General features: G+C 43.0%; 1 protein-coding gene across 1 annotated transcript in view; it reads left to right on the top strand.

The window, feature by feature from the left end:
* DHX32 (DEAH-box helicase 32 (putative)) overlaps nucleotides 1-26,631 on the top strand; it is a 36,069-nt gene that overhangs the window by 3,013 nt on the left and 6,425 nt on the right. The window contains 5 exon segments of the mRNA XM_039547610.1: nucleotides 4,034-4,381; nucleotides 9,943-10,163; nucleotides 18,129-18,228; nucleotides 18,315-18,446; nucleotides 21,057-21,083. Coding sequence (XP_039403544.1) covers nucleotides 4,034-4,381; nucleotides 9,943-10,163; nucleotides 18,129-18,228; nucleotides 18,315-18,446; nucleotides 21,057-21,083 — 828 coding nt within the window.

Below are 26,631 nucleotides of genomic sequence, written 5' to 3'. Positions count from 1 at the left end.
TTGAGTGTTATTATCTTGCATTTGTCTACATTTAATTTAATCTGCCATTTTTTTGCTCAATAGCCTAATTTTGTCAACTCCTCCCTAGAAACTACTAAAACACCACATTTTTCCCTTTTGTCAAAAAATGTTGCCATCATGCAGTTCACCCTTATTTCAGATTGTTAATAAATATTTTGAATAATAGTCTTGTCTATACTATTCCATGGGGCATCTGACTATTAACTTCTTTCCATGTTGAGGCCTGCACATTTATCTGTGCACTGTTTACTGTATCTCAACTAGATTTTATCCATGACAGAATTTTTGAAAGTTTATGTAAATTACACCACTCATTTTGCATTAAGTAAAATTAAATGGCAGATTTAACTCGTATTAAACTTTCAGTGAACTCCAAATGGTCAAGAAAGGGTTCGACTCATGGGATGCGTTAATTCCTTGTTGGGAGAGAAATGAGTGACTTGGACACAGGATACTGTATTCCTGTCTTAGTTTATTGACAACCATACACCATCCTGAGGCATGTCTACATGAAAACTTACAATGCACACTAGGGAACTTTTAGTGCACATCAGCAGGGTCCACACAGACAGTTAGCAGGTGGCATGCTGGAATGCTGTAGATTTAGACCCCATCTTGCTGCATAGTAAATGTTCATGTAGCCATGCCTTTGGATAGGAAAATTAGGCCTTTCTACACAAGAAAATTATATTGATGTAACTGAACCCGTTTAGAAATTGATTTTGTTAAATGAGTACAGCACCCTTATGGACAATTTCATTTTGGTTTATGAATGTCTTGTATGCATATTACATTAAAAAATGTTAAAAGAACATTAAAATTACAAAATCAAGTGCTCAAAGGTTAGGAAATCGAGAATTAAGATTGCTTTAATTCAGCCCGCTTGTGCATATGCATTATGATGCAGTCTTTAATTACGTGATTAAATTTTATTTTTTTCCACAAGACCCTGCCTCATTCAAAGCACAGGATGGCTGTTGTTCTCCAATTAGCAACTATTCAATATTTTATTTTATCCTAACTGTTCAGTGAGTCTTATTTACTGCACAAATTCAAACCTACTCTGAAGACAGAATCAAATAATTTCCTCTGTGGCAGGGGTTCTCAGCCTTTTTCTTTCTGAGCCTCTTCCACCCAACATACTATAAAAGCTCCATGGCCCAGCTGTGCCACAACAACTGTTTTTCTGTATATAAAAGCCAGAGCCAGCGTTAGGGGGTGGCAAGTAGGGCAATTGCCTGGGGCACCACGCGACGGGGTGTACCATGAAGCTAAGTTGCTCAGGCTTCAGCTTCAGCCCCGGGTGATGGAACTCAGAGCCCTGTGTTGCAGTCCTGCATGGTGGGTCTTCGGCTTTCTGCACTGGGCCCTACCAAGTCTAATGTCAGCCACGCTTGGCGGCCCCTCTGAGTCCTGCTTGCAGCCCCCCAAGGGGCCCTGGACTCCTTGTTGAGAACTACTGCTCTATGGCACTCATACCTTTAGTATATGAGTGCTTCATAAACATTAAATAATTAATCTTCACAACAACCCTATGAAATGAGGGGGTGGTATAATACCCATTTTATGAAACTAAGGTCAAAGATTAAGGTCAAAGTTTCCATTAATTTTGGATCCATTAATTTTGGATGCCCAATTGGAGACAACTAGGACCTGATTCTCCCAAGAACTTGGCATTATAAAGCCCCTTGTGTGTTCAAAGCACAGCTCCCATTGACTTCAGTTGCAGGCAGCTGTAAGTGCTCAGCACTTCTGCAAATCAGACCACAGGGCAACAAGTCAAGCAAACAGTGACCTGTGATCTATTTGGTAGAAGTGACTTGACTAGTATCCCACAGGAAGTTGCATGGTAGTGACAGGGATAGAATCCAGTTCTCCAAGGCAGCATACAACTGCCTAACCGTGAAGCCATCCTTTTTCTTCCTGCAGTGCCCTACTTCATTCACTGCACACCTTCCAACTTCTGCAACAAACGAATCAGGAGTCTCACACACACACACACACACACACACACACCCCTCTACCTTATTCAGTCCCAGAGCAGGTCTCATTTACTGAATGAGTCAGAGACCCTGTGGAAAAAAATAGCGTGATCGTGAAATTAAAGAATATATCATAATGCATACACACAAGGAGGCCAAATTAAGATTGCAATCTTATTTCTGGCATTTTCTAACCTTTTGTTGCTTGACTTTGAAAACTTAATAATGTTCTTTTTAAAGTTTCTAGGTTTTTAAAAATGCAAACTAAAAACAAACAAACAAACAAAAAACAGAAAACCCATTATGTGGCACCATTTTGACACAGATATGGATTGGAACTTTTAGATCCACCACACAGACCCTTGCTACTTGATCTAACAGACTAACCAATAGCAACAGTAAGTTATCATCCCTTATGTGGACCATCACTAGAGGAGAATGGGACACACATTTTGCCAGTATGTTTCACGGATGTTTGCTGACAACAGAGGAATGGTGAGACTCAGGAATCTTGAGTTCCATTCCAGGCACTGAAGGGAAGTGTGACTTAGTGGGAAGAGAATTTTATGGTCATTTCCTCCACGCTTGAGCTTTTCTGCCCTATCCCCTCTAACATGGGCCTGTTCCAGTCCAGGCTTCTGGTTCCAGTCCCACTCTTTTTACCTTCCCAGTCCCAGGCTCCACTTCTCGGGCTTCTCATGATTTTTAAGTCCAGGGGAACTTAAATTCATAACTTTGCTAGACACTAAAAATCATGGACTCAGAGACACTGGCTTTATGTCTCCTATAACAATAACCCACTAACTTTCCTTTGTCCTGTGACTCCAGAGGTGTTGCCAACTTCATCTTGAATGGTCTCTCACAATATATGTTAATGCCTTAAGAATCTGAAGAATCTGTTCTACCTTGTACTTAGCTGTAACACTCTGGTTACCTTTCCCAGGGCAGGTCTACACTAGAAACTTGCATCAGTGCAGCTGCATCGCTATAGCGCTTCTGGTGAAGACACTCTAAACCGATGGGAGAGCGCTTTCCTGTCTGCTTAATAATTCCACCTCTGCGAGAAACAGTAGCTACATTGGTGGGAGAAGCTCACCCACTGACACAGCACTGTCTACACAGAGGGTTAAGGTTGGTATAGCTACATCACTCAAGGGTGTGGATTTTTACCAAAGTAAGTGTGTATTCTAGACCTGTCCCCCAGACCTCGAGAGCTCTGTGTAGTTCAAAAGCTTGTGTCTTTCATCAACAGAAGCTGGTCCAATAAGATATTACCTCACCCATCTTGTCTCTTTCATAACCATTCTAGTAGCAGTCTCATCTTCTAAGTGCATATTTCTAAAAAGTTAATGATTTCAAATCTTTAGCACTTTTGTTACAATATAACATTTTACTCACCCATGAGGCAGATCCCATCATACAAAGCTTCATTTTTTGTAGTGCAGATGTAATACAAAGTAGACTTAAACCCTTAACATGAAACTTAAAGCCTAAAATCAAACAGTAGTACTGGTTGAAATATTCTTATTATAGTTTTTTTTCAACAAAAATGTGAGCTTTATCAAAAATGAAGTTTTTCACCAGAGGGTTGTTTGACATCATTTTTTGTTTAAAACATTGAATTTCATTTTTCTTAATTGTAGGGTTTTTTATTTTGAAATATTGGGAAAATTCCCACATTCTCTGTCTCCCCTGTCCCCTTTTCTTTTCCCCTGGAAATTTTTGTAAAAAAGTCAGAAAGAGGGTTAAAAACACTGTTACTTTTAACTTTTTTGCACTGGAAGAGTGTGGGAAAAGTGAGAGAAAGTAGCACTTCTCCACTTTTACTCTCCCCCCCACACACCTTATCCACTGAAAAAGCACTCCTTCCTCAGCCACCCTATTTTCTCTAATATTTTTATGTTTTTCACTAGAGAAAGAGGGGGGAAAAGTTTTGAGATTGGTTTTGTTTTGTTTTAAGGGAGAGATGGAGGAGATTTTTTTTCTTGTAAAAAACAAATTAAATTAAAACTTCATTTTCTTTCAAAACTTGTCCACCGTTCTTCTGAGCTGCTATGGAGTCATCTTAGATGAAGCTCATGAAAGAACTGTTGCAACTGATGTATTACTTGGAGTTCTTAAAGATGTTTTCATATCAAGACCAGGGCTGAAGCTGCTAATAGTTATATCTCTTCACATGTCCAGCAAATGTCAGACTTATTATGGTAGCACACCTCTCATAAGAGTGGAAAACAAACACTGTGCAGAAGTTGTGTACATCTGCAGCATTCAGAAAGACCATTTCCTTTCTGCTTTAAGATTGCTCTTTGAGATACATCATACAAAAGAGAGGGACAATATTGTGCTCTTTCCAGCATGTGAACAAGTAAGTGATTGATGTGAACAGAGAAGCAATCAGAGATGGTTGAGTCAATCTATAATCTGTTCTTCTAGGCCTTTACATGAATTATAAACCTACTGTTACCATGAATTAGCTGAGGCATTGAACATTCCCATACTGCATTTACCATTACAGCTCCCCTTCTCCCCCATATCACATTCCTAGAGATAAGCTTGGCTGCACCTGCTGCTGTGCGCTATATGCAGCATACACAAGCACAAGGAAGTATCATTGATTGTGAATAGCCATACATGCCCTTCTGCTATGTTGCGTGGAGGGTAGCAAAAAGTGGCACACCAGGGCCCAAGACCAGAGCTGCACAGGAGTGGATACTGCAGAGGCCTCACTGCAGCCACTCCATATAACATCAGCTTTGTAGCAGGGATGGTTGGGGTGGAGGTAGGAAATAGCTGCTCTCTATGGTATGTTCCCTGATCTGCACTGATTTCTAGCTGAAGTCTTCCTGGAAGTTATTTCTAGTTGCACTTCCCTTTATGGCTGGAAACTCTCCAGGTTTGGTCAGTGAACCCACCGACATAAACCCTATGGCACGACAGATGAGGTCATCCTGGCTGTCTGCATGGATGTACCTGTTCTCGGTGAGTGACTAACATCTGTGCAGTTATCATGACATCTATGAGTTTGGACTAAAAACTCTCGCTAGTTCGGGTGCAGAAAATCTGGACATGCAAGGCAGGGAGCAAGGCAAGGGACAATTAACGTTGGTGGAGAGGGACAGAGCAAGGCAAGAGAAATGTAACTGTTTCATGGCTGTATGCTGCTTGCTGCTCACGTGCCTATAGCTTTGCTGGAAAGGGGACAGGCACAGGCAAGAAAGCCCCAAGAGAGCCCATGGACTGGAAGGAAACCCAAGACAGACAGTATTGCAGGAGGGGTAAGGGGGCTCACAAGTACGTGGACTGCTACTTCCCAGGGTGGTGTGTTTAATAACCCAGGGCATAACCCAGGGCAGCCTCATGGACTAAGGGAGGCAAATGATCATAGGAAAGTGTCCACGCACTCAGGTGAGCAGGCTGTGTGCATTAATGGGGTGGTCAGGTAAGATGTGCAGCAAATGCTCAGTGACGTTGTTTCTGAGGTTTTCTCCACAGCATTGCAACGCTTCAAAGGGCGCAAGATCACTACAAAAACAGGATGTTTTCTTCCACCTAACACAAGGGATGGCGGTAATGCTGATCCCAGGGATGAGTGTAATCTAAACCACACAGAGGTTAGGGAAAGGGATGGCAGAGGTGGTATCCAGCCTTCCAGCCTGGCAAAGGGTGGCAGTTGCAGGGACCGTGCTCAACCAGTCACCCAGTGAGTTCACCTAGGGGGAACAGGCGTCAGCCGATTTGGATATTAAATACTCTGGAAGGTCGAGAAGCCTGGGCAGAACCACCTAGGGGTGGCATCTTCAGTGGGGGACACTGACGGTATTACACAGCTGCTGCAAGCTAATTTGCAATTACAACAGCAACTTCAGGCAGCTAGATGTGAGGGGTTTGCACAGGGTGACAAGGTAGGCCCAGCATGGGCTCAAGTTTCAGCAGCAGGACAAGGAAGGGGCACATGGCAACTCATCGGCCATCAGAGCATGTAACCGCAGGGGACAGGGAAGACACTCCCGGGGGATCTATGGGGGAGCAGGGCTCTGCAGTACGGTTATGCCGGGGTAGGTTACACGATGGCAGTTCACCAACTCAGTGCAACTAAATATAGAATCCCCACAGGCAATTTGTGCATGTAATATCCCTATGGCACAGGAAAGGACAGACAGTAAACATGGACAAGGCGAGCAAAAACAGCGAACTGCCCAAGAGGCCAAGGGTGCATAGAACATGAAAAAATTGGGAGGCTGCCCTTGTCGTCTAGGCGGGCATTATGGTACAGGCCTACACAGACAGCAGCCCAGCCTTTGTTAATTATATGCATATAATTAGGCGGGCACCCAGTATGTTGGGGGGCATGTCATAAGCAGTTTCCATTAAGGGCAGGAACACAAACTGGAATAAGGTGGCATCACAGACTGTGGTTCAAGGGCATAACACCAAGGGCTCCAGGGGTTTGTTCATACTGCAACAAGCCCGAAAAGGACCCTGGGCACGTAATAGTATTTGCTGGGCATTTAATAATGGTGGTTGTTTAACACACCTACTACCGGCAATTTTATTTCGACAAGGCTATGCCCATGGGCTGTTCAGTATCCTGTGCAGCTTTTCAGAAATTTAGTACAATGTTGCACTGGGGCAGTGGTGCAGTCAGTGGGACTAAACCAAATAGTGCATTATGTGCACAATTTTTGTCCCCAGGGCGAGCTGGGTCAAATGAGTGTTTTCACCTGTTGGACACATTTCAGGCCCTGGCTAAATAGTTAGGGAAACCCCTAGCGAAGGGCAAAACAGAAGGCCCCTTTCACGACATTAACCTACCTGGGCTTTGTGCTGAACTTTGCTTGCAGGGTTGTTGCAACGGGGAGGGCTTTTTGTGCCCGGCTGGCAGTGGCACTTACTGGCACAGCCAGACCGCACAATTACATATGAGTCACCACACAGATGTAGTAAGACTTGTGGGTGTGGAAAAGTTTTCTAGGTCAATTTGTGGAGGTACAAATGGTTATTAATTTGGGTCTAATATACGGGTGTGCCGTTGGTGTGACAATATGGCAGTGGTACAGGTTATCAATCACCAAACTTCCAGATTGCACAAGATTGGAAAGTTGGTAAGGGCATTTGTTCTCCAATGCTTAACCTTCAACATCTGTTTTTTCTTCCAGGCACGTGCCAGGCATGGATAATGGCATAGCAGATGCCTTGTCTCATTTCAAGTTTGCCACAGGCTCTCTGGAACCTTGGAATGTCGAAATGGAGATTTTTTGGCTCCAGCTTACAAGTTGTTTATTTTGTTTTCTTTTAAGGAGTCTTGTCAATACAAGGATCCAGAGAATGGGTCGCCTATGAGGCCCTCTGTGAAGGGCAGTTGCTGCAGTACCCGGTCAAGGACAATGCAGCTGCTGGTGTCCCTTGACGAGCGTACGTAGGACAATGGGTTCTTTCTCCCCAGTAGGGCTGCCAGCCAATAGGTCATTTGCAGATGTCTGGGAACCTGGCGGGGTTGAGGGGGAGGCAGCCAAGCAAATGGCTGGCACCTCCTTTTGATGGATGTTCAGTGCAGGTACTCCATAGGGAAGGCAGCCAGTGACCTGATAAATGGCCTGGTAAAGGACTTAAAAGACTGGATAAAGAAACAGAATGGGGTAGGGAGTTCGGGGACTCCCATGACCGGTATGGCAGGGAGCCAACCCCCCAGTCCCCTGTTCTCATAGCCCTCCTTAAGCCTCTTGTGAGGCTGGTGGATGGTAAGGTCTAAGCCATGGGTTGGTTGGGGGACCTGGATGGAAACAAAGGTGGGCTGGTGGAATCCCTGGAGAATTGATGTGAATAAGCATGGATTAAATGAAGGGGGGGGTTGAAAGCCCCGGAGAATTGATTAGAATAAGCATGCATTTGCCTGCACTGTACACTTTATCTGCCAGGTAGTCCCAGACATCTATATAATAAAGTTGTGTCCTGATTAAAACCCATAACAAGTGTCCTATCCTTCTTGCGGTATATCCAGACAATATGTGCTAACTACTTATGCGTTTGAATACTTGTGTAATAATCCCTTCCTAATTTAAAAGAGATCACTTAATCTTCACCTTCACACTGAACACCACATCTGGCATGAATTATTACACCATAACTCACATCCCGTCATAGATTTTATTGGTTAATTGGAGTTTAAGATTTGGTGTATTGTTCCTTAACAATTAAGTGTCTTTTAACCTGAACAAAAACATGGAATGAGTTAAGAGGAAAAGTTTAGCTTTTATAGTGTATCCAGCCAAGTTACTAAACTAGCCTCAAAATGTCATAACTTAGATGCCATTGGAGCATCTACAAGGAGACATTTTGTCAACAATGTCACCTTGACTCTGCTTTGTGTTTTGAGCTTTAGGGGTATAACTTCATACCTACACACACGCAATGCTTGTGTAATTTCCTGCACACTAAAGTGAAAATATACCATTGTACTCCTAAATTCTCTTGCTCATATGAGCACTTTGACTGTAAGCAGAGACAGAGTAGGCTGAATATAGTGGTTCAAAGTTTATGGCCAGACATAAAATTTGTAACTGGATTTGTATTATAAACTAGTCCAATATTTTAGCTCAAAAGGAAGTACTTTAAGAAAGTAGTAGTGAAATTAGGATTTAGATAAATACAGGTTGAAAGAGCCATTCTGTGATGGTTGTAATGTCACGCAGTGTCACATAGAAACCAGGACGTGCAGATCAGATCTCTCAGGATTTTAAGAATGTAATAATTATCAGGGTTTTTTTTTTAAACACTCAGCACTAAAGACATTTTAAATCAATATCTATATACTCTCTTAAAAGTATCTTGCAGGCAGACTTTTTGTGGCAGTGGAAGGAGACTGCTTGATTAAAAGAATCCCCTCTATCCCCAAAACCTTTGCAGTTCATCTTTAACTTTTGGACTTTTATGCATTTAAATTCTTAACTTTAATGTGCCATTAACATAGCTTTTTAGCATTTCATTATTTTAGTTCCCTGCACAGAGTTTGACACTGGATAGGGTGACCATAAGTCCCATTTTAGCCAGGACAGTTCCTTTTTTAAGTCCTATCTTGGTTGTCCTGACTTTTTTGACAAATGCCCACTTTTGCCAAAAAAGTGAGGCACGCACCTCTAGCAGGGTGCAGAGGAACATGGGGGGGGGGGGAGAGCGGCGACGCCAGGCCCACGTGGAGGGGCAGGCAGGGTTTGGGCGAGCGACAATGTCAGCCTTGTGCACGGGAGGCGGGAAGAGGGGCAGGGAACAGGCCAGCTCCACATGCAGGGAAATATGGTTACCCTGACACTGGAAGAAAAAACCCTCAAATAAATTTAAAATTTCTATGCATTTTTCAATATAATCGTTTTAAATAGGAAGGAAGCATTTTGTATATATGCAATTCATGACATTTTAAATATTTTAAATTCGAACTGGGCTAAGATCATAATAGTAATTTCCAAAGTGACTCAGATAGTGAACCTGCTAATTTCATCCTTACTAATACGTAAAGTCTAAGTGGCTGGCTCATACTTTCAGTATTGCTATTTCAGTAGCATGTTGATATATTGTAATGGAGATTAGAGTAACTACTTTCACCCAGAAATTGGTTCAGATATGATTAAATGTCAGGCTGGAGAAATGTGCTTGGAAATTACATGAAAGAAAGGTACATTAAAAAAGCACAACTGTTCCGGGACTAGAGGAAAACAAATGTCCTCAAACACTATGCTTATCAGTGTTTACAGTGTTAAGATCTCTCATATAATTCAGTTCCATTTTCTTTTCTCCTTTAATCAATATCATCCACATGATAAGTATGTCACTATTTTTTAGAATTAAAATCCACTTAAGAATAATCAATTGATATAAAATTAGCAAACTGCATTTGTTTTAATACTCATGAAAAAGGTCTCTTCCAACTAGAGGAAATTTTAAAAAGCCTACCAGATTATCTGACATGAGGGATCTAATTTAAATTCTGATCTTGGAGAATTAGTCCCTCTAGATCCCAGCCACAAAGATATAATTCAAGCCAAATGAAGAAAAAAACACTGCAAAAATTACAGAAGAAAAGTGCTATTAACCATGAGCTCTGGAGAGTTTTTCGTCTGGATTCATACTGTAACCTTTGCAATTGATATTAGTTTAGAGAGAGTAAATGTTAGTAAAGTAAGTGAAATCAAGACAACAATAATAAAGCACATCTGGAGTGTGTGTTACTAAAACTGTTAGGGGCTTAATGCAAATATGTTCTTAGAGCCTCCACATTTTTTCAACTCTTTCATAAGAAGTTCCTTAAAAGTTAATTTATACAAAATAGGAAGGTTTATTGTACTGAACATATTTTCATTATGCAGAAGCCAAATTACATAACATGTTCTCAACTTTTAACCTGTGAAAAATAAAGCTATTTTGTAAATATCTTATCTGAACATATAGATTACCTTAATTCATTGAGCCAAATTTTCCAAAGGAAACTCAGATCAGACTAAGTTTTCATGATCAGAATTGCAATGCATTTTTGTGCATTCCAAAACCTCTCGCATGCTTTTTCATCTTGGTCTGACATTATCATCTTAATTTCCCCTCCCGTGTTATAATTGCCTCTTCAGCAACTATAAGAATAAAATATGCAAAACTGCCAAACTGTTTCAGGAAGCTGATTATGGGGGTGATAAAAGGGTGTAATTAGTACTGTTCTCCGTTACTCCAAAGGTCAAATGAAATGTGACCTCAACTCATTCCTCATCTTTGAAATATGACTGATCCCCCATGAGCCTAGGCAGAGGTTACTCTTAAGTCTGGATCTCCCCACATGCTGCATCACCAGATTGTGTAACCATCTTCAGATATAAATCCAATTGATATTTGAAGACACTGCGGCTCTTTTGAAATGATCTATATCTGGGGTTAGTCTGCTTTTTAAGTGCCTTGTGCAGCCTACCCCCTCTCCCCCCTGTTTGGGAAGCACTGGTTCACCAGCAACCTTCGGTTTCCTTGTTTTTTGAGTTTGCAGAGAATGGATGTGCAAGTAATGCTCTGGGGGATGAATGGGTGGGTGGTAACTTACTACATGATTCACAAAGCTGCATTACTAGAGACTTTGAACCCAGATACCCAGCTGTCTTGCTACAGAGTAATGAAATTATAAATGAATATTGGGTTCCCCAAAAATGAAGTTAGGCTCTCTCAAACTCTTTCTGAATTATTCCTTTTTGAAACCTGTACAGAGCATTTCACTTAGTTCAGTCAAAACCTTGGGAACTGGAGCTGTATAAAATGTTCATCACAACAACTGGAATCACACAAAACTCACCTGGTTTTAGATTGTTACAAACTCATAACTCAGCACAGGGTCATTAAAAGGTTTGTTATCTTTTCTTAGCATGTCTAGACTCAGTTTTTAAATGAAACTGGGCTGATTTATGATCTGCCACTGAATTCATGCTAGGCTTACAGCTTTGAATGATTTTCATTTTTGTTTGAACCTGAAACCCAAAGTGAAATTCAGGGGTTGCAGACTTACAGGTTTGAATTTTCGGGAATTCATATTTTTAATTCGTGTGAGTTTACAGTTCTGTTTGGAACCAAATAATCTCTCTTGAAAACACAATTCCTACCTTAAAGTCTGTTACTCTAGATCATTTTTAAGTTTTATAATTCACTCACCAACCATTCAAATTAACATTTAATCAGTACTGGCAAAATTCAGAGGGTCTACGCAAGGTCACATGCGCCAAGTGAATCCCTCAAGCCCTTGACGTGTGACTTGCGACTTGCATAGGACTTAACTGGTATATAGGGGCTTGTGTGTGCCTCGTGAATTGAAGCAAATTTCATCTTACTGGTTAAAATTCTGACTGAAGTCAAAGGACTATAGGAAGGGCCATGCAAAATATGACTCAAGTTGCTTAATTCAGATTGCAATATGCAGGGGCGGCAAGTTCTATGGGCCCATGGAGCCCAGGACCCACCAATAATCCAGAAGGTGGGCCCAGCTCCAGCAATGTTTGGGCCCCAGGCCCTGTGCTTTTGGGGTCCCCCGTTGCAATGCCGAGCGCTCTCACGGCAGCGGCAGCTCCCGGGAGAGCCCTCAGCAGCAACTGTGCTCACACCCCATTGGCCGGGAACCCCAGCCAATTGGAGCTGCCGGGGGCGGTGCCGGAGCTGCCTGGCCACGCCTCCACAGCAGGGAGGGGGAGCGAGCCACCGGCACCGTCTGAGCCCTGAGCCGAGCAGCAGCAGGGTCTGTGCCTGTCAGACAGACTCAGCCGGTGAGCTGTGGGGGCAGCCAGAGACGCGGACACAGCCGGGGAGGGGGGGTTGGTGGGGACAAACACACACAGCTGGGGACAGACAGACACAGCCGGGGGTGGTGGGGGCAGCCAGACAGACACAGCTGAGGGTTGTGGGACAGACAGACACAAGGAAACAGCCAGGGGGGGTTGTGACACAGACACACGCAGCCGGGGGTAGTGGGGACAGACAGACACAAAGACACAGCCGGGGGGGGGGGCGTTGGTGGGGACAAACAGACACAGCTGGGGGGTTGTGGGGACAGACAGATGGAGCCATGGGCGGGCAAAGGAGCAGCAATGGGCACCCCGGGGCTGGTATAAAATACACAGGATGGGGGGAGCTTCCTGAGGGGACTATAGCAACACCCCCCACAGAGCAGACCCAGGTTGCAGCTGGCTCCATCCATCACAGCCCCCTGCCCCACAGAGACCCACACAACCCTCTGCCCCCTCGAGAGACTCCCAATGACCCCTGTGCCCCTGTCACTCCTCTCCAGAGAGCCCTCCCCTTTGTGCCAGCTCACTCCCCTCCCCCACTGCCTCCCCTCCTCCAAAGCTCCCTACAATCTCCCCCTTTGCCTTCCACCCCCCAGCCCAGCCCATTCCATTGGCCGGGAGGCTCCCAGTCTAGTGGCTATCAGGGCCCACGGGAGCTGCACCTGAGGCAGGGTGCCTGCCTGCAGATGCAGACCTGCCTGGCTGTGCCTCCACAGCACAGGGAGCGGGAGCCACAGGTGAGCAAGCCCAGGTCATCATCATCATCACAGGCCCAGTAATTCTCTGGATATTTAATTTCACTGAGGCAAAATGTGTGCAATTTTATGGGTTGAATGATTGAATGACATAATACCCACCTGCCCGCATTGTCCATCACTAAGTCCAGTAATTTTGTCAAGTGTTTGTTGCACAACATGGTGGTGCCTACCCCTACCTTGTGCTTCAGGGGGTGATGGGGTCCAGGGCAGCCTGTTATAGCCTGTTATAGAACTACCTGATTAGTAATTGGATATGTTGGCTGGCATTTTTTTTTACGTGTTCGCTCCACTTGATGTTAGAACCTGGCTACACCACTGGGGAGGGGAGCTTCCTAGACCTGTGCAGCTGGGGCTTGGGTGAATTTTGTGATACTGTGCCCCTCCCCAGCTACCACCCTACAGTCCCCACTCCTGCACTATGCTGGGCACGGGGCAGCCCCATCCCCAGTGAGGCTATGGTGAGAGGTGGCAGCAGGGGAGGCCACATGTGATGGCAACCTCCCCCCTCGGTACCCACCATAGGGGAGGCGAGTGGGCTTTCTGGACCTGAGAGGGACCTAGGAGCATGTGCAGTGAACTGCGGGGGAGAGGAGGGGTCCCTCCCCTGGAGCTTGCTGCTGCCAGGGAGGGTGGAGGGGAGTCCTCTTTGGCCCTAGCCCTGGGGCAGCCTGTCTGCACCCCAAGTTCCTTATCCCCAGCCCTGCCCCAGAGTCCTCACCTGACGGGAAAAACACACAACTTAAATTTGGTGGTCAGTTTAGAGTATCATAGAATATCAGGGTTGGAAGGGGCCTCAGGAGGTCATCTAGTCCAACCTCATGCTCAAGCAGGACCAATTCCCAACTAAATCATCTCAGCCAGGGCTTTGTCAAGCCGGGCCTTAAAAACCTCTAAGGAAGGAGATTCCACCACCTCCCTAGGTAACCCATTCCAGTGTTTCACCACCCTCCTAGTGAAAAAGTTTTTTCTTAATATCCAACCTAAACCTCCCCCACTGCAACTTGAGACCATTACTCCTTGTTCTGTCCTCTGCTACCACCGAGAATAGTCTAGATCCATCCTCTTTGTAACCCCCTATCAGGTAGTTGAAAGCAGCTATCAAATCCTCCCTCATTCTTCTCTTCTGCAGACTAAACCATCCCAGTTCCCTCAGCCTTTCCTCAGAAGTCATGTGCTCCAGCCCCCTAATCATTTTTGTTGCCCTCCACTGGATTTTCCAATTTTTCCACATCCTTCTTGCAATGTGGGGCCCAAAACTGCACGTAGTACTCTAGATGAAGCCTCACCAATGTTGAATAGAGGAGAATGATCATGTCCCTCGATCTGCTGGCAATGCCCCTACTTATACAGCCCAAAATGCTGTTAGCCTTCTTGACAAAGACCAGAGGAGGGAGTGTTAGTGCCTGTGCGGACTTCTGGGAAGTGCATGGGGTGGAAGGGGATGCTGGGATGCTCTGGAACCACTCCTTCAAAGCCAGTCAGGACTCTGGGGGAGCCTCCTCTCTGAGCAGACTGTCTCCAGGGCAAGAAGCTTACACCTTCCTGGGTCTGACCTCAGAGCATTCAGCCTTTCCACACCATGCACTTTCCACAGTGAGTCCGCCCAGGCGGGGTCCTGGGGCAGCCAGAGGTCCCTGCACCCCAACTCCGCGGTCAGATGTGACTCTCAGCCAGACTGTAAAACAGAAGGTTTATTAGATGACGGGAACACAGTTTAAACAGAGCTTGTTGGTACAGAAAACAGAACCCCTCGGTCAGGTCCATCTTGCGGGGTGGGGAGCCCAGAACCAAGTTCTGGGTCTCTCCCCATTTCCCCAGCCAGCTCCAAACTTACACTCCCTCCTCTGGCCTCTGTGTCTCTTCCGGACAAGGAGGCCACCTGATCTCTTTGTCCCCAACACCTTCAGTTGGCATCTTGCAGGGGAAACTGAGGCACCCACACAGTATTCAGAGAAAATATTAAGAACATTCCCACTTCATCACAACAGGTGCAACAAAATATAATACTGTATATTGAAGTAGGCAAGTGCTGCTTCTGACTTTCCACTTTTAATTGACCCTTGTAATCTTGTGGCGCTGACGCGTTGTAGCTTCATTTTATATCGGCTTACAGGGCGGGAGCGGGGGGGCACCACCATTTTGGGCCCCACCAAAAATTATACAAACCTGCCGCCTATGGCAATATGTCCTACCATATGCTATCAAAGCTGTTGGATAGCCCTGACTGGTTATACAGGAAGCCCAATCAGCTTCTTATTTGATCAAAGTGAAGGGAACAGACTTTTTTTTTGTAAAAGGTACTATATCCACTTTCCCCCCCCAATCTACACACATGTGCTGCACTGATTGTTATCAGTGAGACAAAGACCTAGAGTTGCAATGGAGCAGAATATTATCTAACAATATTGTGATTCTATCATTGGAAAAAAGCCAGCAAGGAGGTTGGTGAGAAAACTCCCACAGTCTCTGTTGTCCCTAGGGCTTATTTCAGAATAGTTTAGCCTCCTGTCCTGACAGGGGCCTGACTTCCCTTCCCAGGAAGTGTTTCTGTAGTGGCAAGTTGCGGGGGAACCCTGGCCCACCCTCTACTCTGGGTTCCAGCCCAGGAACCCTAATGGTAGCAGCTATTAGCAGCCAACCTTTCACCACCAGTGCTACATTTCCCTGGGCCACTTCCCCACAGCTCTCCTGCTTCTCCCTTTTACACCCTTACCTTAGGGCTCCCTTACCAATGGCTTGAGGGTGTCTTCATTAACCAGCCCTTCAGCCGCACTTCCTCTCCTCTGGCTCCCTAGCTCCTCCCAGCCTGACTGGAGTGAGCCCTTTTATAGTATCAAAAGGGCCTTAACTAGAGTCAGGTGTTCACAGTACCTTAATGGACTCACCTGACTCTTTGCAGGTTAATTGGAGTCAGGTGTTCTCATTAGTCTGGAGCAGCCCCTGCTCTGGTCAGTCAGGGAACAGAAAACTGCTAATCCAGTGGCCAGTATATCTGCCTTCTACTACTTTGTTCTACCCAACTGGCCTGGGTCTATCACAATGGAAAAATACTTCTCTGAGAATGCCTTTCCATTATATGGCACAAGGATATGTTTTGTGCTTTAGTAAGGTGCATTTCATGAGTAAACGTGGCCTGGTCTACAGTACGACTTTATGTCGAATTTAGCAGCATTACCTTGATTTAAGCCTGGACCTGTCCATACGACGAAGCCCTTTTTTTCGACTTAAAGGGCTCTTTAAATCGATGTATTTATTCCACCTCCAACGAGGGGATTAGCACTGAAATCGGCCTTGCTGAGTTGAATTTGGGGTAGTGTGGACTCAGTTCAACGGTATTGGCTTCTGGGAGCTATCCCAGAGTGCTCCATTGTGACCACTCTGGACAGTGCTCTCAACTCAGATGCACTGGCCAGGTAGACAGGAAAAGTTCTGCGAACTTTTGAATTTCATTTCCTGTTTGGCCAGCATGCTTGCAGAGCTCATCAGCATGATGGGCACATTGCCGGGGCACATTGCCCGGCCCGTACTTTGTGAGAAGTCTATGACCATGTCCCTCTCGTCACCGCGCTGCCGTTGCCTCCTCGCCTCGTTTTGCATGAAACAATAGTCTGCCGTTGCTCTGACGGAGGGAGGGGCGACTGATGACATGGCTTACAGGGAATTAAAATCAACAAAAGGGGTAGCTTTGCATCAAGGAGAAACAAACAACTGTCACACAGAATGGCCCCCTCAAGGATTGAACTCAAAACCTGGGTTTAGCAGGCTGTTGATTTCACAGAACAAATCGGGTCAATTTCTTGTTTTGATCCATCTATCTTTTAGATCTTAGGCTGGCAGCAGACGGTGCAGTATGACTGCTAGCCATCATCATCTCCGGGGTGCTCAGCAGAAGATGGGAATGACCTGGCTGAGTCACTCCCATGTCTGTCCAGGCGCCCCTGACCAACCTCACCGAGGTTGGCTAAAAGAGCACCCAGGAATATGACGACGATGGCTACCAATTGTAATGCACCATGTACTGCTAAAAGACAATGAGCTGCTGCTGTGTAGCAATGCAGTCCCACGTCTGCCAGCACCCAGGAGACGTAAAGTGACGGTGAGCTGAGCGGGCTCCATGCTTGCTGTGGTATGGCGTCTGCACAGGTAACCCAGGAAAAAAGGTGCGAAATGATTGTCTGTCATTGCTTTCATCGAGGGAGGGAGGGAGAGGGGGGCCTGATGACATGTACCCAGAACCACCTGCGACACTGTGTTTGCCCCATCAGGCATTGGGATCTCAACCCAGAATCCCAATGGGCAGCGGAGACTGCGGGAACTGTGGGATAGCTACCCACAGTGCAACGCTCTGGAAGTCGACGCTAGCCTCAGTACTGTGGACGCAGTCTGCCGATTTAATGCACTTAGAGCAGGGGTAGGTAACCTATGGCATGTGTGCCGAAGGCGGCACGCGAGCTGATTTTCAGTGGCACTCACACTGCCCAGGTCCTGGCCACCAGTCCGGGGGGGCTCTGCAATTTCAATTTAATTTTAAATGAAGCTTCTTAAACATTTTAAAAGCCTTATTTACTTTACATACAACAATAGTTTAGTGATATATTATAGACTTATAGAAAGAGACCTTCTAAAAATGTTAAAATGTATTACTGGCACGCGAAACCTTAAATTAGAGTGCATAAATGAAGATTCAGCACACCTCTTCTGAAAGGTTGCCGATCCCTGACTTAGAGCATTTTGTGTGAGGCCACACACAATCGACTGTACAAAAACAATTTCTAAAAAACCGACTTCAATAAATTTGACCTAATTTTGATGTGTAGATATACCCTCATATTTATTTTAGCAGAGGATACAGAAATAACTACAGAAAATAAATTGTTTGAGACACTGTCAAGTCTCATCAAAGTGCTTGCAGGTCTCATTTTAAGACCAATGAGACAATAGTGTGTCAAGGAAAAGAATCTATAGCAAAGTATTTTATGAAAAAACAACCAAACAAAATTTTAGTGCAAACCCGTTTGGTGTTTGCAGAGTCTTCATGTATTGAATACTTACGTCTCTCTTTCACTTCAAAGATATGCAGTCCTAGAATCAGGCTGCATTATAAGAGAGTCTGCTCTATCAATAAAAGCCAAGAAGATATGTGCAAGCAAATTCTGGGCAAGTCTTCATCAGGTAGAATAACTGACACAAAATTAAATAATAAAATTAATATATACAGTACTACAAAAAACAAGAGAATTTTCTGAAATCTCTTCCAGGCAAACTCTTCTGCCTCTACCCTGGATAATTTACATACAAGGAAATTAAACCAGGCCTGTCAGCCAGAATACAGGACTCAAATCTAACTAGCATAGTTCTTTTTCTGAAGAGGATGGATTTAGCAGGCTTAGGCCACCGGCTTCGTAAAGAGGCCAGGTAATACCTTACATACCAGTTTTCTTTAGGTGTCTTATTACATAGGCTATTATTTTCCTTAAGATTAATTTTATTTTTCACTGTTATTCACAAAGCTGATTTTAACAAATAGGAGTTCCCCATCTCTGCTACTGAAGATATAATTTTATGGAGCAATTTGCCTTTATAACAAACACTTTCATTTATAAATAGTTGTCATTGGTGAATTACTCCAAGAAAGAGAAAAAAATCTCAGCAAAAGACAATGAATGACATAATGAACTCAAAATCAATATTCAAAAACATCCTATCTGAGGTCTTCAGTATTTGTACTACAGTAGGGCTGAGAGGCCCCAACAAAGCTTAGGGCTCCCTTGTGCTAGGCACTGCACAAACATAGCAAGATTCACTCCTTAACCTCAAGAGTTTACAGTTTAAATAGACAAATATGGTTAATTAATGCGTACTTTTTCAGGTGATCAGTTTTGTCCTTATCTTTGTGATGCATGAGCGGACATTGCTTAGTACGACCTTCAATTCAAGTCAAACATTTATTTAAGGAAAATACTGTATAAAAAAATGACAAGGTTAAAAATGATCTCAAACCCATCCTCCAGTATTGAACAAAAGACTCCTGTTTCTTTTCTTTCCTTCAGTATGCCTGTCTTATGTAGAATGACTCTCCTGTTTTGAGAGTAGTAATAAATTCACCATAATATTAATAAAAAAGACAAGAGAAATAAAGCGGACAGCATCTGCCTGCACCAGTAGAGCTGCTACTTTCAACATTTATTTAGTTCACCTCTTCTGGTGCTTTATCTTTCTTGTACCTGGTAGGGTAATACAGAAGGAATTCTGTCTCTCTCATTTTAAAAAGAAGCAAGTCAGCTGCAGAGGAAAGAGCGTGGTAACAGTGCAGTGTTAACACTATTATATTTTCACACCTGTCCTCTCATCATTTTCACAGCCAATCATTTTAGAAATATAGGACCATACCCTCAAAATATTTTAATGGACTCCCATTGGTTCCCTTTCAATGACTGGGGCCTCCTCAGGTATTTTCTTCAAATGGACAAGATCAGTCCCTAGATGAGAGGGTTTTTTGCTATAGGCACAAGTTTTTAATGCCAACCTATGCTATCCTGAGGTACCCAATATCTTCCCAGATACCAGAACAAACGGTCAACTCTCACTAGAACTGGACTGAGGTGAGGTGGTGTTTGGCTTTTGACCCACATAAGGTTCAAAGCAGTATCTGCAGTTCAAGTTCAAAGCTGACAGCACTGCAATTTCATCAGTTATTCTCAGGGGACTTTAGCAAATGGTGAAGATCTCAGCTAATTTCATGAGATTTTGCTAACTCACTACTGTAACATAATCTCTTGAAGGGAAGGCCTCACTGTGAAATGATCAACCTCATCCGTCTGTCAGAAGGCAAGTCACTCAACCTGCTCTACAATGTGCTTTTATGTTGTCTCTATAAGTAATTATTCTGTACTTTGCAGTAAACAAGGTAGTCCTTGACCACAGCTAATGTGCTGCTGGCTGTTTTCCCCATTAGTTATACTGGAGTTTTTACTCTCTTAATGGATAGTAACGTGACCTCCATTGTGTTTTTAGAGTTGAAAATAAATAATAAAGTAAAGCTATTTACTTTATTATTCAGATTTATTATTCAGGTCTGTTTCACCACTCCAAATCTATTTCCCTTCATTGGAGCTGGCTGAGCAGGGGTAATTAGGTGCTTTTGCACCAGCACTCTGCTACACAGTGGTTAATTCCCACTGTTGGGTGCTATTATGGGGAGCAGAAAGAATTTGTCTGCTGAAAGTGGATTAGGTCTCATGCATACAATAGCATCCCATTTCCCCCCTGCTAGATACCTGCCTGACAGAAGCAAGGCACATGGGTCAGCCAGGGGCTCAGACAGGAACTAGCACATTAACAGCAATGTGAAAAAGTGGGGCCAGTTTGGTGATAGATGAGAAGCATAAAGCTCCTGGGCTCTTGAGGGGAATCTTCTGACACACAATCCAGAATACCTTGTTTGACAGAAGTAGTCACTGAGTATACTTAGCTTCCATCCCTCAGTTTAGGCACATTCTAGTAAAAAGAAAATTCTAGGATAAATAAATGCCTTGTATGAATGCAAAAGAAGTTATGCTTGTGCAGTAGGTGGAATTAGTAGAGTTATATTAGGGAAAATGCTCAGTACTGCTAGACCTAGTATAAAAGTAGCATTATAGAAATGGAGAGGGGTTCAAGGATGAATAAAATACTAAAGGGATTTTAGGATGTTCTGTTTAGGAACTGAGGGAAAAATTTGGTCTGTGTTTATGGAAAGATAAAGGACGAAGAGGGAATTTTGCTAATATGTACAAGATTGTAAAGTAAACAGAGACTAGGTGGTTCAAGGCTATTTGGGACATGGTCAGATACAACATAGCTACCATCAGCTAAGAGAACACGAGTGTGTGAACTCAGGGTAAAGAAGAGCTTGAGGCATTTTGGGGTGGGGGGGGAAGCTATGAAAAATAAGTTAGGCAAGACAGTGGAACAAATGAAAACTGTGGAGTAAATGAAAGAAGAGATTTATAGATTCCCAGGCCACTGTGATCATGTAGCGTGACCTAGTATATAACACAGGCCATAGAACTTCCCCAAAATAATTCCCAGAGCATATTTTAGAACATTCACTCTTGATTTAAAAATTGTCAGTGATGGAGAATCTACCACAACCCTTGGTAAATTTTTCTCTCAACATTAAAAATTAGCTCCAGATTGAATTTGTCTAGTTTCAACATCAAGCCATTTGATATTATTGTTAGATCTTTCGCTGCTACATTGAAGAAGCCACTATTAAATATTTGTTCCCTATGTAGGTACTTATAGACTGATCAAGTCACCTATTAACCTTTCCTTTGTTAAGAGATATGATTTGAGCTCTTTGAATCTTTCATTATAAAGGCAGGTTTTCTAATCCTTTAACCCAGGGGTAGGCAACCTATGGCACGGGTGCCGAAGGCGGCACGCAAGCTGATTTTCAGTGGTACTCACACTGCCCGGGTCCTGGCCACCAGTCCAGGGGGCTCTGCATTTTAATTTAATTTTAAATGAAGTTTCTTAAACATTTTAAAAGCCTTATTTACTTTACATACAACAATAGTTTAGTTATATATTATAGACTTATAGAAAGAGACCTTATAAGAATGTTAAAATGGTATTACTGGCACGCAAAACCTTAAAGTAGAATGAATATTCAGCACACCACTTCTGAAATGTTGCCAATCCCTGCTTTAATCATATTCATGGTGTGACGGGTTGGATCACAGAAACCCCCTGGGAGCAGCCACCCGATGTGCCAAGACTACTTCTACCCCTGCTTTCCCTGCCAGCTCAGGACCACAGTATCCTGTCTTGCTGAGCCAGACACTCCCGTTTTCTCCAACAAAGACCCAGGGTCTGAATTACTTCCCCCAAAGCTGCAGGGTTACCTGAAAGCAGCTAACAGAAGTGTTGCTGTCTTTAACACTCAGATCTACCAAGGAACAGGTATTGTACATGTACAGCCGAAATTTTCAAAACATAGGAAGAAAGAACAGGACCCAGCATTGTGCAACTTAAATAGGTACTGTCAAATCTGATCCTCTAAATAGGCATCAATTCAAATTGGTGGACTGGAACTGAGAGACCTAGCTTTCATTCCCAGCTCTGATACTTATTTACTATGTAACCTCAGGTAAACCACTTAACCTATTTGTCTCAGTTTTACCACCTATGAAACAGAAATAATCATACTTTTCTATTTCATAGGAAGGTTGTGATTCTCAATCATTTAAGCCATGATGCTGCAAAGACTTATACATTTTAGGTATAGGTGATATACCTGAATACCACTTTAGGTGTTTAGATGTGTAGGTTCACTTTAGGTATGTGAGTTAGTTCAGCTGAAGTCAATAAAGTTAAGCACATGCATAAATCTTTGTAAGACAGGGGACATAGGGCTAGCTCAACAAAAGAACTTAAACACCTGACTGCCCCCTTAGGCGCAATATCTAGGCACCATTAAGATCCTCAAAACTCACACTCAGCTGCTACCTGAAGTCCCCTAGGTGCCTAAAAATCTGCCTATGAGCATGTGTACAGCCACCTAAGTCTAGGCATCCAGGTGCCTATCTCAGGCCTAAGCCCTACTGGTATCCTCAAGCAATGCATTCCCCCACCTGCAGGGCCCAGTTTGGTAGGCATGCTCAGAGCATGTCTAAACCAATGCATAATAGCCACTGATTTAGGAGGTGCTGCCACTTCTCACTCCCTTCTAACTTTTAGCCAAGTGGTTAGAAGACTCACCCAGGACCCAGGAGACCCAGGTTCAGCTCCCCTCCCCGCTCTGGCTGATCTGGAGAAGGGATGTGCACTTTGGTCTTCCCCTGAAAGGGTGTCCTAACTGATGGACTATAGGGTATTCTGGGGAGCAGGCTTTCTCAGTCTCTCTTGAAACAGTTCCATTGCGTATAAATAAAATAAATATGCCTTGGCACAGAGGCATTAGAATGTGGGTCTCCTATCCTCCAGGTGCATGCCCTAATCACTGGGCTATAGAGTCATTCTCATTCTATTTTTTTGCCTAATGAGTATTTATAAACAGTAGAACAGCTTCAATGGGAGAGATTGAACAAGACCTGCCCTGTTAAACTCCACAGCCCAGTGGTTACATCAAGCAGAGAGAGAACTAGAACCCAGGTCTCTCAGATCCTGGGGGAATGCCAAACCACTGGACTAGAAGTTATAAATGAGGAGTGGAGCACCTACTCCTCCTCCCTTTTGTGTGAGAAAAGATGCAGGCGCTTAACTCCAGGAGAAGGTTTATGGCTCTGTATCCCAAGTGGAGATAGACACCTAATTGCCTTTGAGGGGAGGGAAGGGGCTTAGGCCACTCCTGTCTCCTCAGCTTTTCACATAGACTAGCTTAGGCAGCTCCCCATGGAGCATGCTGGCTTTTGTGGATTCCATTCTTAGCTGCCTAACCCTCCCCATGCACTGTAAAAGAGAGACTAGGCACCTAACTAAGGAGCCTAAGTACCTTTGTAGATATCTAGCCCATAATGCTTGTGAAGCACTTTGAAATCCTCATTATTGAAATGCTAAGCATTATACGTAATTACATTTTTAGGTTGCAAAGTCCACCTACTTACTTATACACTTATTTTCCAAAACAACTGCTTCCTTGGTGTTTTTCCTTTAAAAATGATCTATAACCAATTCAATATGAAGTAGCCAAGGTGCACGGGCAATGGAAGAAAAATATCTGATAAGGAAACACTTTGTATTTTCAAACTTCAGGAGATTTAACAACCAGGAAACATATGTAAACAATTACCAAATTCTCGATTTTCCTTTTAAATTTGTTTTTGTAGAAGTAGCAGTTGAGTCACAAAGCTTTGCAAGTTTGCCTTTAGGATAGCAATAGAACTAGCTTTGGCAGGCAGTCCTGATAATGACATTTTTCTCATTGTTAAAAACCTTTTTTATAAAACAATGCAGATCCCTATTCTTTTAAAGAAAGCCTTTCAAATATAAGCATTTATGCCGCTCTTGTTTGCCTTATTTATGATGGGTTTTATTTAATAGGAACATACCATAAAGAATTCTCAAATGAACATTTGCCATTTTTACAATGGTTTTTTTATTGGCTGCATTTGTGCCTGAAAATGCAAACTAATATCTGAAAATCCCTTCCATTTTTTATTGTATTACTGTTCCTTCACCTGTCTAATCTGCATTTATTAACTTGCCCTTTCTAATATAATATTTTTTTTCTGTTTTTGTTTTTGTAACACTGCTAGCAAAATCATAAAGCCATTCTTACTTCTAAACTTCATGGCAACTAACTCTGTGGCATAAAAATGCAACGCACTTAAGACAACCCAGGGACTGAAATTGGCTGACACCCCAGATGCTTATAAGGATGACAGCCATATATTTTGTACCTTATAATGCAAACTGCTTTTTTGATTTATAGAAATTAGTTTTCCATGATTCCCTGGTAATTACTTTAAGTCTGAATAGCTATTCCCCTGCCCGATCTTTTTAATCTTGTGTCAGTATTTTCTGTCACTGACTCTTGTTCTCTTCCCTGTTCATCAGCTATTACTTTTCATTTCATGGCTCAGTGGTAAAACTCAAACTTTTTTTCCTTATTATATATCCAACCTATTTTCTTCTCAGATGCTTTGACTTTCTCAAGGTCCCATCTATTATCATGTTAAATCTTGTATGCCCACTAATAAATGCTTCCAATTACTATAAATCCTTAATATTGTATAGGCGGGGACGTGAATTCTAATATTAAATACAAAACAGATCCAAAATACTGATCTCTACATAAACACATAGCATCTGAGTGGAATAAAGTGGTTCATTTGCAAGAAAATGCTGTTCATGTTTTTAATTTAACTACGGGCACAACACTATGGCGAAGTTATGCATCACATTGTTTCAGGGTGAGCCTTGTAAAAGGAAAAGTAAGGGGAATTAATAATCAAAGAAAACTTAAAAATAGACCTTTTTTACTTGTTTTCTATTTTACTAATTGATTTTCCTTGACTCATTGCAGCCAGCTCCTCTCAGTGCAGAGTCCACGGTTAGTATGGATGCACTATATGAACCATCAATGTAAAAAACTAAAACTTTTCAGTTTCCTCCTTCTGGTTCAATAGTTGGATCAGAAGCAGTGCTGCAAGTGATTTCTAGTCATCTATCAGTGAAGATGTAAGTACAGACACATGTTATGTATGTGTGCATTTATTTCTCATTAAGTGATTCATGGAAATTTGTATGCAAATTGGGAGCAGCCCTTGGACACCTGGAAAGTTGTCAGTACAGCCACTGGTGTCTTGTAGTTTCCACAATGAGGAAAGAGGACCAAATCCTGATCCTGTTGAATTTGGTGGGATTTTCCATTGACTTCAGTGGAACCAAGATTTAGTCCGATACCTGAAAGACACAAAGAGGAGAATCAAAGGCTCTCAGGTTTGAAAGATGAGGATGCTGTTGTGATGATAATGGAACAATTGTGAAATTGAATGAGCTGGAAGTCAGAAAGACATATTGGCACAACCTAGATCTAAAATCTCTCCTTGGTCTTCTTTTCTGAAGACTAAACAGACTCAATTTTCTTAATCTTTCCTCATAGGTCAGGTTTTCTAAATCTTTTTTGTTGCTGTCCACTGAATTCTCTCCAATTCTTTCTTAAAGTGTGGCACCCAGAACTCTAGCTGATGTATCACTAGTGCTGAGAAGAGTGGGGCAGTTACCGCCCATGTCGTACATATGAAATGCCTGTTAAAAAACACCCCAGAATATGAAGCTTCTTTGCAACTGCATCACATTGTTGTCTCATATTTAATCTGTGATCCACTATAACCCCAAGTGCATTTTCTGCAGTGCTGCTGCCTAGTCAGTTATTCCCTATTTTATATTAGGGCATTTGATTTTTTCCTTCCTAAGCGTAGTACTTTGCACCTGCTGGTATTGAATTTCATCTTGTTGATTTCTGACCAACTGTCCAATTTGCCAAGGTAATTTTGCACTGTAATCCTGTCCTACACAATAATTCTGACCCTTTCCAATTTGGTGTTATTTGCAAATTTTATAAGCATAGTCTCCACTTCATTATCCAAATCATTAAAGAAAATAATGAATAGCACTGGATCCAGGACAGCCCCCTGCAGCACCCCACTAGATATCTGTTTCCAATCTGACAGTGAACCACTGATAACTATTCTTTGCACATGGTCTTTCAACCAGTTATGCACCCACCTTATAATAATTTCATCTAGACCACATTTCCCTAGTTTGCTTACGGGAATGTCATGTAGGACTGAGTCAAAGGCCTTATTAAAATCAAGATATATCATGTCTACAGTTTGCCCCCATCCACTAGGCCAGTAACCTTGTCAAAGAAGAAATTAGATAGGTCTGGGATGATTTGTTCTTGACAAATCCATGTTGGCTATTACTTATTATCCTATTATCCTCTGGGTGTTTCCAAACTGATTATTTAATAATTTGTTCCAGTATCTTTCCTGGTATTGAAGTTAGGCTGACTGGTCTATAATTCTCCAGATCCTCTTTGCTCTCCTTTTTAAAAATAGGTATGTTTAAATCTGCAAACACTCT

This window comes from Mauremys reevesii, linkage group 7, assembly GCF_016161935.1.
Source record: "Mauremys reevesii isolate NIE-2019 linkage group 7, ASM1616193v1, whole genome shotgun sequence".
Lineage (NCBI taxonomy): Eukaryota > Metazoa > Chordata > Testudines > Geoemydidae > Mauremys > Mauremys reevesii.
This window is presented reverse-complemented; position numbering and strand designations above follow the sequence as displayed.